General features: G+C 57.7%; 1 protein-coding gene across 2 annotated transcripts in view; it reads right to left on the bottom strand.

Annotated features, from left to right (window-relative positions):
- The window catches only part of SHTN1 (shootin 1), a 71559-nt gene extending 62036 nt beyond the window's left edge, over positions 1-9523 (bottom strand). Inside the window, exon 1 of one of the 2 annotated variants that reach the window (XM_069979683.1) lies at positions 9393-9523. In XM_069979683.1, coding sequence (XP_069835784.1) covers positions 9393-9459 — 67 coding nt within the window. In that variant the 5' untranslated portion in view covers positions 9460-9523. The remainder of the gene's footprint in view (positions 1-9392) is intronic. The other variant, XM_069979684.1, reaches the window with a different exon arrangement.
- Positions 9524-14478: the final 4955 nt, after the last annotated feature.

Genomic DNA, 14478 nt, shown 5'->3' with positions numbered 1-14478 from the left:
GTATGAGTGTGGGTGTGATGTACGGGGCTGTTGGCGCTCGGTATGAGTGTGGGTGTGATGTACGGGGCTGTTGGCGCTCGGTATGAGTGTGGGTGTGATGTACGGGGCTGTTGGCGCTCGGTATGAGTGTGGGTGTGATGTACGGGGCTGTTGGCGCTCGGTATGAGTGTGGGTGTGATGTACGGGGCTGTTGGCGCTCGGTATGAGTGTGGGTGTGATGTACGGGGCTGTTGGCGCTCGGTATGAGTGTGGGTGTGATGTACGGGGCTGTTGGCGCTCGGTATGAGTGTGGGTGTGATGTACGGGGCTGTTGGCGCTCGGTATGAGTGTGGGTGTGATGTACGGGGCTGTTGGCGCTCGGTATGAGGGGGGGGTGTGATGCATTGGGCTATTGTCTCTCGGTATGAGGCGAGGTGTGACGTACAGGGCTGCTGGCGCTCGGTATGAGGGGACGTGTGACGTACAGGGCTGCTGGGGCTCGGTATGAGGGGAGGTGTGACATACAGGGCTGTTGGCGCTCGGTATGAGGGGAGGTGTGTGATGCATTGGGCTATTGTCTCTCGGTATGAGGCGAGGTGTGACGTACAGGGCTGTTGGCGCTCGGTATGAGGGGAGGTGTGATGTACAGGGCTGTTGGCGCTCAGTATGAGGGGAGGTGTGACGTACAGGGCTGTTGGCGCTCGGTATGAGGGGAGGTGTGTGATGCATTGGGCTATTGGCGCTCGGTATGAGGGGAGGTGTGACGTACAGGGCTGTTGGCGCTCAGTATGAGGGGAGGTGTGATGTACAGGGCTGTTGGCGCTCAGTATGAGGGGAGGTGTGACGTACAGGGCTGTTGGCGCTCGGTATGAGGGGAGGTGTGTGATGCATCGGGCTATTGTCTCTCGGTATGAGGCGAGGTGTCACGTACAGGGCTGTTGGCGCTCAGTATGAGGGGAGGTGTGACGTACAGGGCTGTTGGCGCTCAGTATGAGTGTGGGTGTGACGTACAGGGCTGTTGGAGCTCGGTATGAGGGGAGGTATGATGTACGGGGCTGTGGCGCTCGGCATGAGGGGAGGTGTAATGTACAGGACCGTTGGCGCTCGGTATGAGGGGAGGTATGATGTACGGGGCTGTGGCGCTCGGTATGAGGGGAGGTATGATGTACGGGGCTGTGGCGCTCGGTATGAGGGGAGGTATGATGTACGGGGCTGTTGGTGCTCGGTATGAGGGGAGGTGTAATGTACAGGGCTGTTGGTGCTCGGTATGAGGGGGGGGTGTAACGTACAGGGCTGTTGGCGCTCGGTATGAGTGTGGGTGTGACGTACAGGGCTGTTGGCGCTCGGTATGAGGGGAGGTGTAATGTACGGGGCTGTTGGTGCTCGGTATGAGGGGGGGTGTGACGTACAGGGCTGTTGGCGCTCGGTATGAGGGGAGGTGTAATGTACGGGGCTGTTGGCGCTCGGTATGAGGGGAGGTTTGATGTACGGGGCTGTTGGTGCTCGGTATGAGGGGAGGTGTGACGTACGGGGCTGTTGGCGCTCGGTATGAGGGGGGGGTGTGATGCATTGGGCTATTGTCTCTCGGTATGAGGCGAGGTGTGATGCATTGGGCTATTGTCTCTCTGTATGAGGCGAGGTGTGACATACAGGGCTGTTGGCGCTCGGTATGAGGGGAGGTGTGACGTACAGGGCTGTTGGCGCTCAGTATGAGGGGAGGTGTGACGTACAGGGCTGTTGGCGCTCAGTATGAGTGTGGGTGTGACGTACAGGGCTGTTGGCGCTCGGTATGAGGGGAGGTATGATGTACGGGGCTGTGGCGCTCGGTATGAGGGGAGGTGTAATGTACAGGACCGTTGGAGCTCGGTATGAGGGGAGGTATGATGTACGGGGCTGTGGCGCTCGGTATGAGGGGAGGTATGATGTACGGGGCTGTGGCGCTCGGTATGAGGGGAGGTGTAATGTACAGAACCGTTGGCGCTCGGTATAAGGGGAGGTATGAAGTATGGGGCTGTGGCGCTCGGTATGAGGGTGGGTGTAATGTACAGGGCTGTTGGTGCTCGGTATGAGGGGGGGTGTAATGTACAGGGCTGTTGGTGCTCGGTATGAGGGGGGGGAGTAATGTACAGGGCTGTTGGTGCTCGGTATGAGGGGAGGTGTGATGTACGGGGCTGTTGGCGCTCGGTATGAGTGTGGGTGTGACGTACAGGGCTGTTGGCGCTCGGTATGAGGGGAGGTGTAATGTACGGGGCTGTTGGTGCTCGGTATGAAGGGGGGTGTGATGTACGGGGCTGTTGGTGCTCGGTATGAGGGGGGGTGTGATGTACGGGGCTGTTGGCGCTCGGTATGAGGGGGGGGGTGTGATGTACGGGGCTGTTGGCGCTCGGTATGAGGGGAGGCAGGGTGGATAAAAATCAATGATTTTTTAAAAAAAATCAAAAAAATCGGATTTTTTTGATTTAAATCGGATTTTTTTTCAATAAACTGCTTTTTGAGGAAAATATTTTACCATCCAAAGGTTCTTCCATCATGAGATAAAGCTGAGTTGTTTAACTCAGTAGAATAAAGGCTGTATATGTTCTCAAATGTTACAACATGAACAGAGTTGAGAAAAAGACCTTAATCCTATTGTTCTACAAACCTATGAATACAGAATCATCCCCTTCAGTACCAAGTCCAAGAAGTTAGACAATATGTTTCTGATTGTTTGGACTATTTTTTTTTTTTTTTTTTTGTTTAGCCAAATTAGTTAACATGGATGTTTGTTTAAGCAAATAACGTATGCTGTAATGTTGTTATTGTTTCAGTTGAATAAATCCATTTAAATTGTTATTAAGTTCAGGATTATTTTTCTCCTTCCTAAGTACAACAGAACAGTGGTGTCCAAATATGAATGATTAACCCATTAAACTGGGGAGAAAAAAGTAATATAAAAAGTGATTCTAAAAATCTTCATCTACTTGCATGTTAAAGTAGCAAGAACTAGTTTAGGTAGAAACTTTGATTTAAATCACTGATTTAAATCAAGCCTTCCGGACTAGTGATTTAAATCGTGATTTAAATCAGTTTGATTTAAAACAAATCCACCCTGAGGGGAGGTATGATGTACGGGGCTGTTGGTGCTCGGTATGAAGGGGGGTGTGATGTACGGGGCTGTTGGTGCTCGGTATGAGGGGGGGTGTGATGTACAGGGCTGTTGGTGCTCGGTATGAGTGTGGGTGTGACGTACAGGGCTGTTGGCGCTCGGTATGAGTGTGGGTGTGACGTACAGGCCTGTTGGCGCTCGGTATGAGTGTGGGTGTGACGTACAGGCCTGTTGGCGCTCGGTATGAGTGTGGGTGTGATGCATTGGGCTATTGTCTCTCGGTATGAGGCGAGGTGTGACGTACAGGGCTGCTGGCGCTCGGTATGAGGGGATGTGTGACGTACAGGGCTGTTGGCGCTCGGTATGAGGGGAGGTGTGACGTACAGGGCTGTTGGCGCTCGGTATGAGTGTGGGTGTGATGCATTGGGCTATTGTCTCTCGGTATGAGGCGAGGTGTGACGTACAGGGCTGCTGGCGCTCGGTATGAGGGGATGTGTGACGTACAGGGCTGTTGGCGCTCGGTATGAGGGGAGGTGTGACGTACAGGGCTGTTGGCGCTCGGTATGAGGGGAGGTGTGACGTACAGGGCTGTTGGCGCTTGGTATGAGGGGGGTGTGTGATGCATTGGGCTATTGTCTCTCGGTATGAGGCGAGGTGTGACGTACGGGGCTGTTGGCGCTCGGTATGAGGGGGGGTGTGATGCATTGGGCTATTGTCTCTCGGTATGAGGCTAGGTGTGACGTACGGGGCTGTTGGCGCTCGGTATGAGTGTGGGTGTGACGTACAGGGCTGTTGGCGCTCGGTATGAGGGGGGGGGTGATGCATTAAGCTGTTGTCTCTCGGTATGAGGCGAGGTGTGATATACAGGGCTGCTGGCGCTCGGTATGAGGCGAGGTGTGACGTATGGGGCTGTTGGCGCTCAGTATGAGTGTGGGTGTGACGTACAGGGCTGTTGGCGCTCGGTATGAGGGGGGGTGTGATGCATAGGGCTATTGTCTCTCGGTATGAGGCGAGGTGTGACGTACAGGGCTGTTGGCGCTCGGTATGAGGGGAGGTGTGACGTACAGGGCTGTTGGCGCTTGGTATGAGGGGGGTGTGTGATGCATTGGGCTATTGTCTCTCGGTATGAGGCGAGGTGTGACGTACGGGGCTGTTGGCGCTCGGTATGAGGGGGGGTGTGATGCATTGGGCTATTGTCTCTCGGTATGAGGCGAGGTGTGACGTACGGGGCTGTTGGCGCTCGGTATGAGTGTGGGTGTGACGTACAGGGCTATTGTCTCTCGGTATGAGGCGAGGTGTGACGTACGGGGCTGTTGGCGCTCGGTATGAGTGTGAGTGTGACGTACAGGGCTGTTGGCGCTCGGTATGAGGGGGGGGGTGATGCATTAAGCTGTTGTCTCTCGGTATGAGGCGAGGTGTGATATACAGGGCTGCTGGCGCTCGGTATGAGGCGAGGTGTGACGTATGGGGCTGTTGGCGCTCAGTATGAGTGTGGGTGTGACGTACAGGGCTGTTGGCGCTCGGTATGAGGGGGGGTGTGATGCATTGGGCTATTGTCTCTCGGTATGAGGCGAGGTGTGATATACAGGGCTGCTGGCGCTCGGTATGAGGGGGGGGGGGGGGGTGTGATGCATTGGGCTATTGTCTCCGGTATGAGGCGAGGTGTGACGTACAGGGCTGTTGCTGCTTATTGTGAGGCGGAGGTATGGGGCTGTCAATGCTCTGTATGTGGATGAGGTGCTTGGTATGGCGGAAGGTACAGAAATGTAGCTGCTCGGTATCAGGGTGTAATCTGGATGCTCTGTATAAGGATGAAGTACTGTGCAGCTGCTTGTTATCTGGGGTGTCACTGCTTGTATGGGGTATCACTGCTCAGTTTTGGGGTGGGGGAGGTATGGGGTGTCACTGCTCATGTGGGTGGAGGTATGGGGGGTTCACTGCTCATATAGGGGTATGACACTATCAGTGCTCAGTATGAGGGTGAGGTAGATACCTGATGCGGGATATGAGGTACCGGGATGCAGTGCTTGCTATGGGGGTGTTACTGCTCGTACAGGGGGAGATATAAACACCCGGTACAGGGATGCGGCTGCTTGGTGTAATGTATGAAAAAGATATGGGGGCTCAGTGCGGGGGTGGGGGCAGGTATGAGGAGAGATATGGGGGGGGGCTCAGTGTGGGGAGAGGGGGCAGGTATGAGGAGAGGTATGGGGGGCAAGTATGAGGGGAGGTATGGGGGGCTTAGTGTGGGGGTGGGAGGAGGTATGAGGAGAGGTATGGGGGGCAAGTATGAGGGGAGGTGGTATGAGGAGAGGTATGGGGGGGCACAGTGTGGGGAGGTATGAGGAGAGGTATGGGGGGGGCTCAGTGTGGGGGTGGGAGGAGGTATGAGGAGAGGTATGGGGGGCAAGTATGAGGGGAGGTATGGGGGGCTCAGTGTGGGGATGGGAGGAGGTATGAGGAAAGGTATGGGGGGCACAGTGTGGGGAGGTATGAGGAGAGGCATGGGGGGGGCACAGTGTGAGGGTGGTAGGTGGTATCGGAGGCTCAGTGCGGGGTGGAGCTATGAAGAGAGTTATGGGGGCTCAGTGTGGGGGTGGGAGGAGGTATGAGGAGAAGTATGGGGGGGCACAGTGTGGGGAGGTATGAGGAGAGGTGTGCGGGGCTCAGTGTGGGGGTGGGAGGAGGAGAGGTATGGGGGGGCACAGTGTGGGGAGGTATGAGGAGAGGTGTGGGGGGGCTCAGTGTGGGGAGGTATGAGGAGAGGTATGGGGGGGCACAGTGTGGGGGTGGGAGGAGGAGAGGTATGGGGGGGCACAGTGTGGGGGTGGGAGGAGGAGAGGTATGGGGGGGCACAGTGTGGGGAGGTATGAGGAGAGGTGTGGGGGGGCTCAGTGTGGGGAGGTATGAGGAGAGGTATGGGGGGGCACAGTGTGGGGAGGTATGAGGAGAGGTGTGGGGGGGCTCAGTGTGGGGAGGTATGAGGAGAGGTGTGGGGGGGGCTCAGTGGGGAGGTATGAGGAGAGGTATGGGGGGGCTCAGTGTGGGGAGGTATGAGGAGAGGTATGGGGGGGCTCAGTGTGGGGAGGTATGAGGAGAGGTATGGGGGGCTCAGTGTGGGGAGGTATGAGGAGAGGTGTGGGGGGGCTCAGTGTGGGGAGGTATGAGGAGAGGTATGGGGGGCTCAGTGTGGGGAGGTATGAGGAGAGGTGTGGGGGGGGCTCAGTGTGGGGAGGTATGAGGAGAGGTATGGGGGGGCTCAGTGTGGGGAGGTATGAGGAGAGGTATGGGGGGGCTCAGTGTGGGGAGGTATGAGGAGAGGTATGGGGGGGCTCAGTGTGGGGAGGTATGAGGAGAGGTGTGGGGGGGGCTCAGTGGGGAGGTATGAGGAGAGGTATGGGGGGGCTCAGTGTGGGGAGGTATGAGGAGAGGTATGGGGGGGCTCAGTGTGGGGAGGTATGAGGAGAGGTATGGGGGGGCTCAGTGTGGGGAGGTATGAGGAGAGGTGTGGGGGGGCTCAGTGTGGGGAGGTATGAGGAGAGGTATGGGGGGCTCAGTGTGGGGAGGTATGAGGAGAGGTATGGGGGGGCTCAGTGTGGGGAGGTATGAGGAGAGGTATGGGGGGGGCTCAGTGTGGGGGTGGGAGGAGGTATGAGGAAAGGTATGGGGGGCACAGTGTGGGGGTGGTAGGTGGTATCGGAGGCTCAGGTTGGGGTGGAGCTATGAAGAGAGTTATGGGGGGCTCAGTGCGGGGGTGGGGGCAGGTATGAGGAGAGGTATGGGGGGCAAGTATGAAGGGAGGTATGGGGGGCTCAGTGTGGGGGTGGGAGGAGGTATGAGGAGAGGTATGGGGGGGCACAGTGTGGGGAGGTATGAGGAGAGGTGTGGGGGGGGGCTCAGTGTGGGGAGGTATGAGGAGAGGTATGGGGGGGCTCAGTGTGGGGAGGTATGAGGAGAGGTATGGGGGGGCACAGTGTGGGGAGGTATGAGGAGAGGTATGGGGGGGGGTCAGTGTGGGGAGAGGGCAGGTATGAGGAGAGGTGTGGGAGGAGGTATGAGGAGAGGTGTGGGGGTGGGAGGAGGTATGAGGAGAGGTATGGGGGGGGGGGTCAGTGTGGGGAGAGGGCAGGTATGAGGAGAGGTGTGGGGGTGGGAGGAGGTATGAGGAGAGGTGTGGGGGTGGGAGGAGGTATGAGGAGAGGTATGGGGGGCACAGTGTGGGGAGGTATGAGGAGAGGTATGGGGGGGCACAGTGTGGGGTGGGGGCAGGTATGAGGAGAGGTATGGGGGGCAAGTATGAAGGGAGGTATGGGGGGCTCAGTGTGGGGGTGGGAGGAGGTATGAGGAGAGGTATGGGGGGGCACAGTGTGGGGAGGTATGAGGAGAGGTGTGGGGGGGGCTCAGTGTGGGGAGGTATGAGGAGAGGTATGGGGGGCTCAGTGTGGGGAGGTATGAGGAGAGGTATGGGGGGCACAGTGTGGGGAGGTATGAGGAGAGGTATGGGGGGGGTCAGTGTGGGGAGAGGGCAGGTATGAGGAGAGGTGTGGGGGTGGGAGGAGGTATGAGGAGAGGTGTGGGAGGAGGTATGAGGAGAGGTATGGGGGGGGGTCAGTGTGGGGAGAGGGCAGGTATGAGGAGAGGTGTGGGGGTGGGAGGAGGTATGAGGAGAGGTGTGGGGGTGGGAGGAGGTATGAGGAGAGGTATGGGGGGCACAGTGTGGGGAGGTATGAGGAGAGGTGTGGGGAGGGGCACAGTGTGGGGAGGTATGAGGAGAGGTATGGGGGGGCACAGTGTGGGGAGAGGGCAGGTATGAGGAGAGGTGTGGGGGTGGGAGGAGGTATGAGGAGAGGTATGGGGGGCACAGTGTGGGGGTGGGAGGAGGTATGAGGAGAGGTATGGGGGGGCACAGTGTGGGAAGGTATGAGAGGTATGGGGGGCTCAGTGTGGGGAGGTATGAGGAGAGGTATAGGGGGGCACAGTGTGGGGAGGTATGAGGAGAGGTATGGGGGGGCTCAGTGTGGGGAGGTATGAGGAGAGGTATGGGGGGGGCTCAGTGTGGGGGTGGGAGGAGGTATGAGGAGAGGTATGGGGGGCACAGTGTGGGGGTGGGAGGAGGTATGAGGAGACGTGGGAAGGTATGAGGAGAGGTATGGGGGGGGCACAGTGTGGGAAGGTATGAGAGGTATGGGGGGCTCAGTGTGGGGAGGTATGAGGAGAGGTATAGGGGGGCACAGTGTGGGGAGGTATGAGGAGAGGTATGGGGGGGCACAGTGTGGGGAGGTATGAGGAGAGGTATGGGGGGGCACAGTGTGGGAAGGTATGAGAGGTATGGGGGGGCTCAGTGTGGGGAGGTATGAGGAGAGGTATAGGGGGGCACAGTGTGGGGAGGTAAGAGGAGAGGTATGGGGGGGGCACAGTGTGGGGAGGTATGAGGAGAGGTATGGGGGGCTCAGTGTGGGGAGGTATGAGGAGAGGTATGGGGGGGCTCAGTGTGGGGAGGTATGAGGAGAGGTATGGGGGGCTCAGTGTGGGGAGGTATGAGGAGAGGTATGGGGGGGCACAGTGTGGGGAGGTATGAGGAGAGGTATGGGGGGCTCAGTGTGGGGAGGTATGAGGAGAGGTATGGGGGGCTCAGTGTGGGGAGGTATGAGGAGAGGTATGGGGGGGGCACAGTGTGGGGAGGTATGAGGAGAGGTATGGGGGGGGGCACAGTGTGGGGAGGTATGAGGAGAGGTATGGGGGGGCTCAGTCTGGGGAGAGGTATGAGGAGAGGTATGGGGGGGCTCAGTGTGGGGGTGGGAGGAGGAGAGGTATGGGGGGGGCACAGTGTGGGGAGGTATGAGGAGATGTATGGGGGGGCACAGTGTGGGAAGGTATGAGGAGAGGTATGGGGGGGCTCAGTGTGGGGAGAGGGCAGGTAGGAGAAGTGTGGGGGTGGGAGGAGGTATGAGGAGAGGTGTGGGGGTGGGAGGAGGTATGAGGAGAGGTATGGGGGGCTCAGTGCGGGGGTGGGGGCAGGTATGAGGAGAGTTATGGGGGGCTCAGTGCGGGGGAGATGTGAATGGGCAGTATGGGGGGGGCCAAGGTGTGGGGGTGAGGTAGGAGGAGGGGGGGTACGGGGCTGCAGCTGCTCGGTATGAGGAGAAGTATAGGGGTGTAAGGTATGATGTACAGGGGTGCAGCTGGTCGGTGTGAGGGGCGGAGGCTCGGGGTGCGGGGTGTTAGGGGCGGAGGCCCGGGGTGCAGGCTCGGGGCGGGTCCGGTCTGCAGGTGTTGGGGAGGCGGCCGCCCCGGTAGCTCAGGTCGGGGATCCCCTCCCCGCTCTCACCCTGCTCCTTTAGGCCGGCGAGGATCCTCAGCTCCCGGTCCTCTTCCTCCTTCTCCGGGTGGTTCATGGTGACAGCGGGAAGATGCGGCTCCGGCAGCCCCGGAAGTGGGCGAGCGGGGGGCGGAGCCTGATGTCACCTATACGGCCGTCACCTATAGACACCGCGCCGCCGCAGGAGTCCGGGATACCGGGAGACCCACCAACCGAAATACCTCAGGGATTTACCGCCATCCATATACCTCATACACCTATAGATACCTCACTGACCCTGCCGCCATCCATATACCTCACAGACCTATAGATACCTCATACACCTATAGATACCTCACTGACCTATATATACCTCACAGACCCTCCCGCCATCCATATACCTCACAGACCTATAGATACCTCATAGACCTATAGATACCTCACTGACCTATATATACCTCACTGACCCTGCCGCCATCCATATACCTCATACACCTATAGATACCTCACTGACCCTCCCACCATCCATATACCTCATAGACCTATAGATACCTCACTGACCCTCCCGCCATCCATATACCTCATAGACCTATAGATACCTCATAGACCTATAGATACCTCACTGACCCTGCCGCCATCCATATACCTCATACACCTATAGATACCTCACTGACCCTCCCGCCATCCATATACCTCATAGACCTATATATACCTCACTGACCCTCCCGCCATCCATATACCTCATAGACCTATAGATACCTCATAGACCTATAGATACCTCATAGACCTATAGATACCTCACTGACCCTGCCGCCATCCATATACCTCATACACCTATAGATACCTCACTGACCCTCCCACCATCCATATACCTCATAGACCTATATATACCTCACTGACCCTCCCGCCATCCATATACCTCACAGACCTATATATACCTCACTGACCCTCCCGCCATCCATATACCTCATAGACCTATAGATACCTCATAGACCTATAGATACCTCACTGACCCTCCCGCCACCCATATACCTCATAGACCTATAGATACCTCATAGACCCTCCCGCCATCCATATACCTCATAGACCTATATATACCTCATAGACCCTCCCGCCATCCATATACCTCATAGACCTATAGATACCTCACTGACCCTCCCGCCATCCATATACCTCACAGACCTATAGATACCTCACTGACCCTCCCGCCATCCATATACCTCATAGACCTATAGATACCTCACAGACCCTCCCGCCATCCATATACCTCATACACCTATATACCTCACAGACCCTGCCGCCATCCATATACCTCATAGACCTATAGATACATCACTGACCATCCCGCCATCCATATACCTCATAGACCTATAGAAACCTCACAGACCCTCCCGCCATCCATATACCTCATAGACCTATAGATACCTCACTGACACCCATCTCCGACCAACCTAATCAAGACACCTTGGTGACCCCACAAACATTAGAGAGAGCCCCCTATCCTCCTCTCAGTGATCCTCACCCCCACTGACCCAGACACCTCTGTTATATTCCCGCCATTCAGACGCCTCAGACATTTCCCTGTCATCCAGGTGCCTTGTGATAACCTCAACCCCACTGACAAGACTGAGCCCCACAATGCAAACACCTCAGTGACCCCCCACCATCCAAACCCCTCAGAGACCCCCACTATCCAAACCCCTCAGAGACCCCCACCATCCAAACCCCTCAAAGACCCCCACTATCCAAACCCCTCAGAGACCCCCACCATCCAAACCGCTCAGAGACCCCCACTATCCAAACCCCTCAGAGACCCCCACCATCCAAACACCTCAGAGAGGAAACGCCTCAAAGTCCTTAATAAGATTTCTTAATATGCACCCCCTGTGTCCCCATCCTGATACAGTACTGGGTAGAAATCCCTCTCCTTTTAACCCACTGCTACCTGATCAACTCTGCTGGTAATTGGACACCTTCCGGCTCTCCTCCAGTGCCCGTCGGTGTCACCGCTGATTCCCTCTGACCCCTTCACTAATAGCTGCTCCTGGCAGCCGACACTGGTACCAGCAGGTTTTCAGCCACCTGGGGAGTTGTGTGTGGAGGGAGAGTTAACCAATAACCCCTTCTTTACTGTTACAGTCGTCTTTATACGGAACACACTACCTACCTTAATTTTGGATTGTGGAACAAATTGTCTGCATTTCACTTATTTCTTATGGGAAAAATTGCTTTGATATATCGCATGGGCCCGGAACAAATTATGTTCATAATCCACAGTTTTACTATATATATATATATATATATATATATATATATATATATATATATATATATATATACCCAGCAATATCTCACTGTCTCTATAACTTGTGCCCTTCAGTATCAGTTTCAGTTTGACAATGACACCTCCTGCTGGCACCCCACTCTTCTTGAAGGGCCCTCAGGTCATTGGTGTTCTGGGGTACAGAGTTACCAGCCTTTAAACATCCAATCAGCTTATCTCATAGGATATCTAAGGGATTCAGGTCTGGAGATATTGCAGCCATGTCAGGTCCCCCGGTCTCCAGCAGACGCTCCATGTGAGGTCCCCCAGTCTCCAGCAGACGCTCCATGTGAGGTCCCCCAGTCTCCAGCAGCTGCTCCATGTGAGGTCCCCCAGTCTCCAGCAGACGCTCCATGTGAGGTCCCCCAGTCTCCAGCAGACGCTCCATGTGAGGTCCCCCAGTCTCCAGCAGCCGCTCCATGTGAGGTCCCCCAGTCTCCAGCAGCCGCTCCATGTGAGGTCCCCCAGTCTCCAGCAGCAGCCGCTCCATGTGAGGTCCCCCAGTCTCCAGCAGCTGCTCCATGTGAGGTCCCCCAGTCTCCAGCAGCCGCTCCATGTGAGGTCCCCCGGTCTCCAGCAGACGCTCCATGTGAGGTCCCCCAGTCTCCAGCAGACGCTCCATGTGAGGTCCCCCAGTCTCCAGCAGCTACTCCATGTGAGGTCCCCCAGTCTCCAGCAGCCGCTCCATGTGAGGTCCCCCAGTCTCCAGCAGCTGCTCCATGTGAGGTCCCCCAGTCTCCAGCAGTTCCTCCATGTGAGGTCCCCTAGTCTCCAGCAGCAGCCGCTCCATGTGAGGTCCCCCAGTCTCCAGCAGTTCCTTCGTGTGAGGTCCCCCAGTCTCCAGCAGCCGCTCCATGTGAGGTCCCCCAGTCTCCAGCAGCCGCTCCATGTGAGGTCCCCCAGTCTCCAGCAGCCACTCCATGTGAGGTCCCCCAGTCTCCAGCAGCAGCCGCTCCATGTGAGGTCCCCCAGTCTCCAGCAGCTGCTCCATGTGAGGTCCCCCAGTCTCCAGCAGCTGCTCCATGTGAGGTCCCCCAGTCTCCAGCAGCTGCTCCATGTGAGGTCCCCCAGTCTCCAGCAGTTCCTCCGTGTGAGGTCCCCCAGTCTCCAGCAGCCGCTCCATGTGAGGTCCCCCAGTCTCCAGCAGCCGCTCCATGTGAGGTCCCCCAGTCTCTAGCAGCCGCTCCATGTGAGGTCCCCCAGTCTCCAGCAGCCGCTCCATGTGAGGTCCCCCAGTCTCTAGCAGCTGCTCCATGTGAGGTCCCCCAGTCTCCAGCAGCACCCTCTCCATGTGAGGCCCCCCAGTCTCCAGCAGCAGCCGCTCCATGTGAGGTCCCCCAGTCTCCAGCAGCAGCCGCTCCATGTGAGGTCCCCCAGTCTCTAGCAGCCGCCCCATGTGAGGTCCCCCAGTCTCCAGCAGCAGCCGCTCCATGTGAGGTCCCCCCAGTCTCCAGCAGCAGCCGCTCCATGTGAGGTCCCCCAGTCTCTAGCAGCCGCCCCATGTGAGGTCCCCCAGTCTCCAGCAGCAGCCGCTCCATGTGAGGTCCCCCAGTCTCCAGCAGCAGCCGCTCCATGTGAGGTCCCCCAGTCTCTAGCAGCTGCTCCATGTGAGGTCCCCCAGTCTCCAGCAGCACCCTCTCCATGTGAGGTCCCCCAGTCTCCAGCAGCAGCCGCTCCATGTGAGGTCCCCCAGTCTCCAGCAGCAGCCGCTCCATGTGAAGTCCCCCAGTCTCCAGCAGCAGCCGCTCCATGTGAGGTCCCCCAGTCTCCAGCAGCAGCCGCTCCATGTGAGGTCCCCCAGTCTCCAGCAGCAGCCGCTCCATGTGAGGTCCCCCAGTCTCCAGCAGCCGCTCCATGTGAAGTCCCCCAGTCTCCAGCAGCAGCCGCTCCATGTGAGGTCCCCCAGTCTCCAGCAGCAGCCGCTCCATGTGAGGTCCCCCAGTCTCTAGCAGCTGCTCCATGTGAGGTCCCCCAGTCTCCAGCAGCACCCTCTCCATGTGAGGTCCCCCAGTCTCCAGCAGCAGCCGCTCCATGTGAGGTCCCCCAGTCTCTAGCAGCCGCCCCATGTGAGGTCCCCCAGTCTCCAGCAGCAGCCGCTCCATGTGAAGTCCCCCAGTCTCCAGCAGCAGCCGCTCCATGTGAGGTCCCCCAGTCTCTAGCAGCCGCTCCATGTGAGGTCCCCCAGTCTCTAGCAGCCGCTCCATGTGAGGTCCCCCAGTCTCTAGCAGCCGCCCCATGTGAGGTCCCCCAGTCTTCAGCAGCAGCCGCTCCATGTGAGGTCCCCCAGTCTCCAGCAGCCGCTCTATGTGAGGTCCCCCAGTCTCTAGCAGCCACTCCATGTGAAGCCCCCCAGTCTCCAGCAGCAGCCGCTCCATGTGAGGTCCCCCAGTCTCCAGCAGCAGCCGCTCCATGTGAGGTCCCCCAGTCTCCAGCAGCAGCCGCTCCATGTGAGGTCCCCCAGTCTCTAGCAGCAGCCGCTCCATGTGAAGTCCCCCAGTCTCCAGCAGCAGCCGCTCCATGTGAGGTCCCCCAGTCTCTAGCAGCAGCCGCTCCATGTGAAGTCCCCCAGTCTCCAGCAGCCGCTCCATGTGAGGTCCCCCAGTCTCCAGTAGCTGCTCCATGTAAGGTCCCCCCATCTCAAGCTGCCTTTACCTAATGATGCTGTGACCTCGATGAGCTGGAGCATTGTCCTCCTTGAAGAGGACATTAGTCCTGTTGATCGTGCAAAATGACTGGATTAATTGTGTTATTCATGGAGTATGGGCTTGTCACTGTACCATTTACAAAGTGTAG

This window comes from Dendropsophus ebraccatus, chromosome 8 (assembly GCF_027789765.1).
Source record: "Dendropsophus ebraccatus isolate aDenEbr1 chromosome 8, aDenEbr1.pat, whole genome shotgun sequence".
Lineage (NCBI taxonomy): Eukaryota > Metazoa > Chordata > Amphibia > Anura > Hylidae > Dendropsophus > Dendropsophus ebraccatus.
The sequence above is the reverse complement of the archived record's forward strand: the minus strand, read 5'-3'. Positions and strand labels throughout refer to the sequence as shown.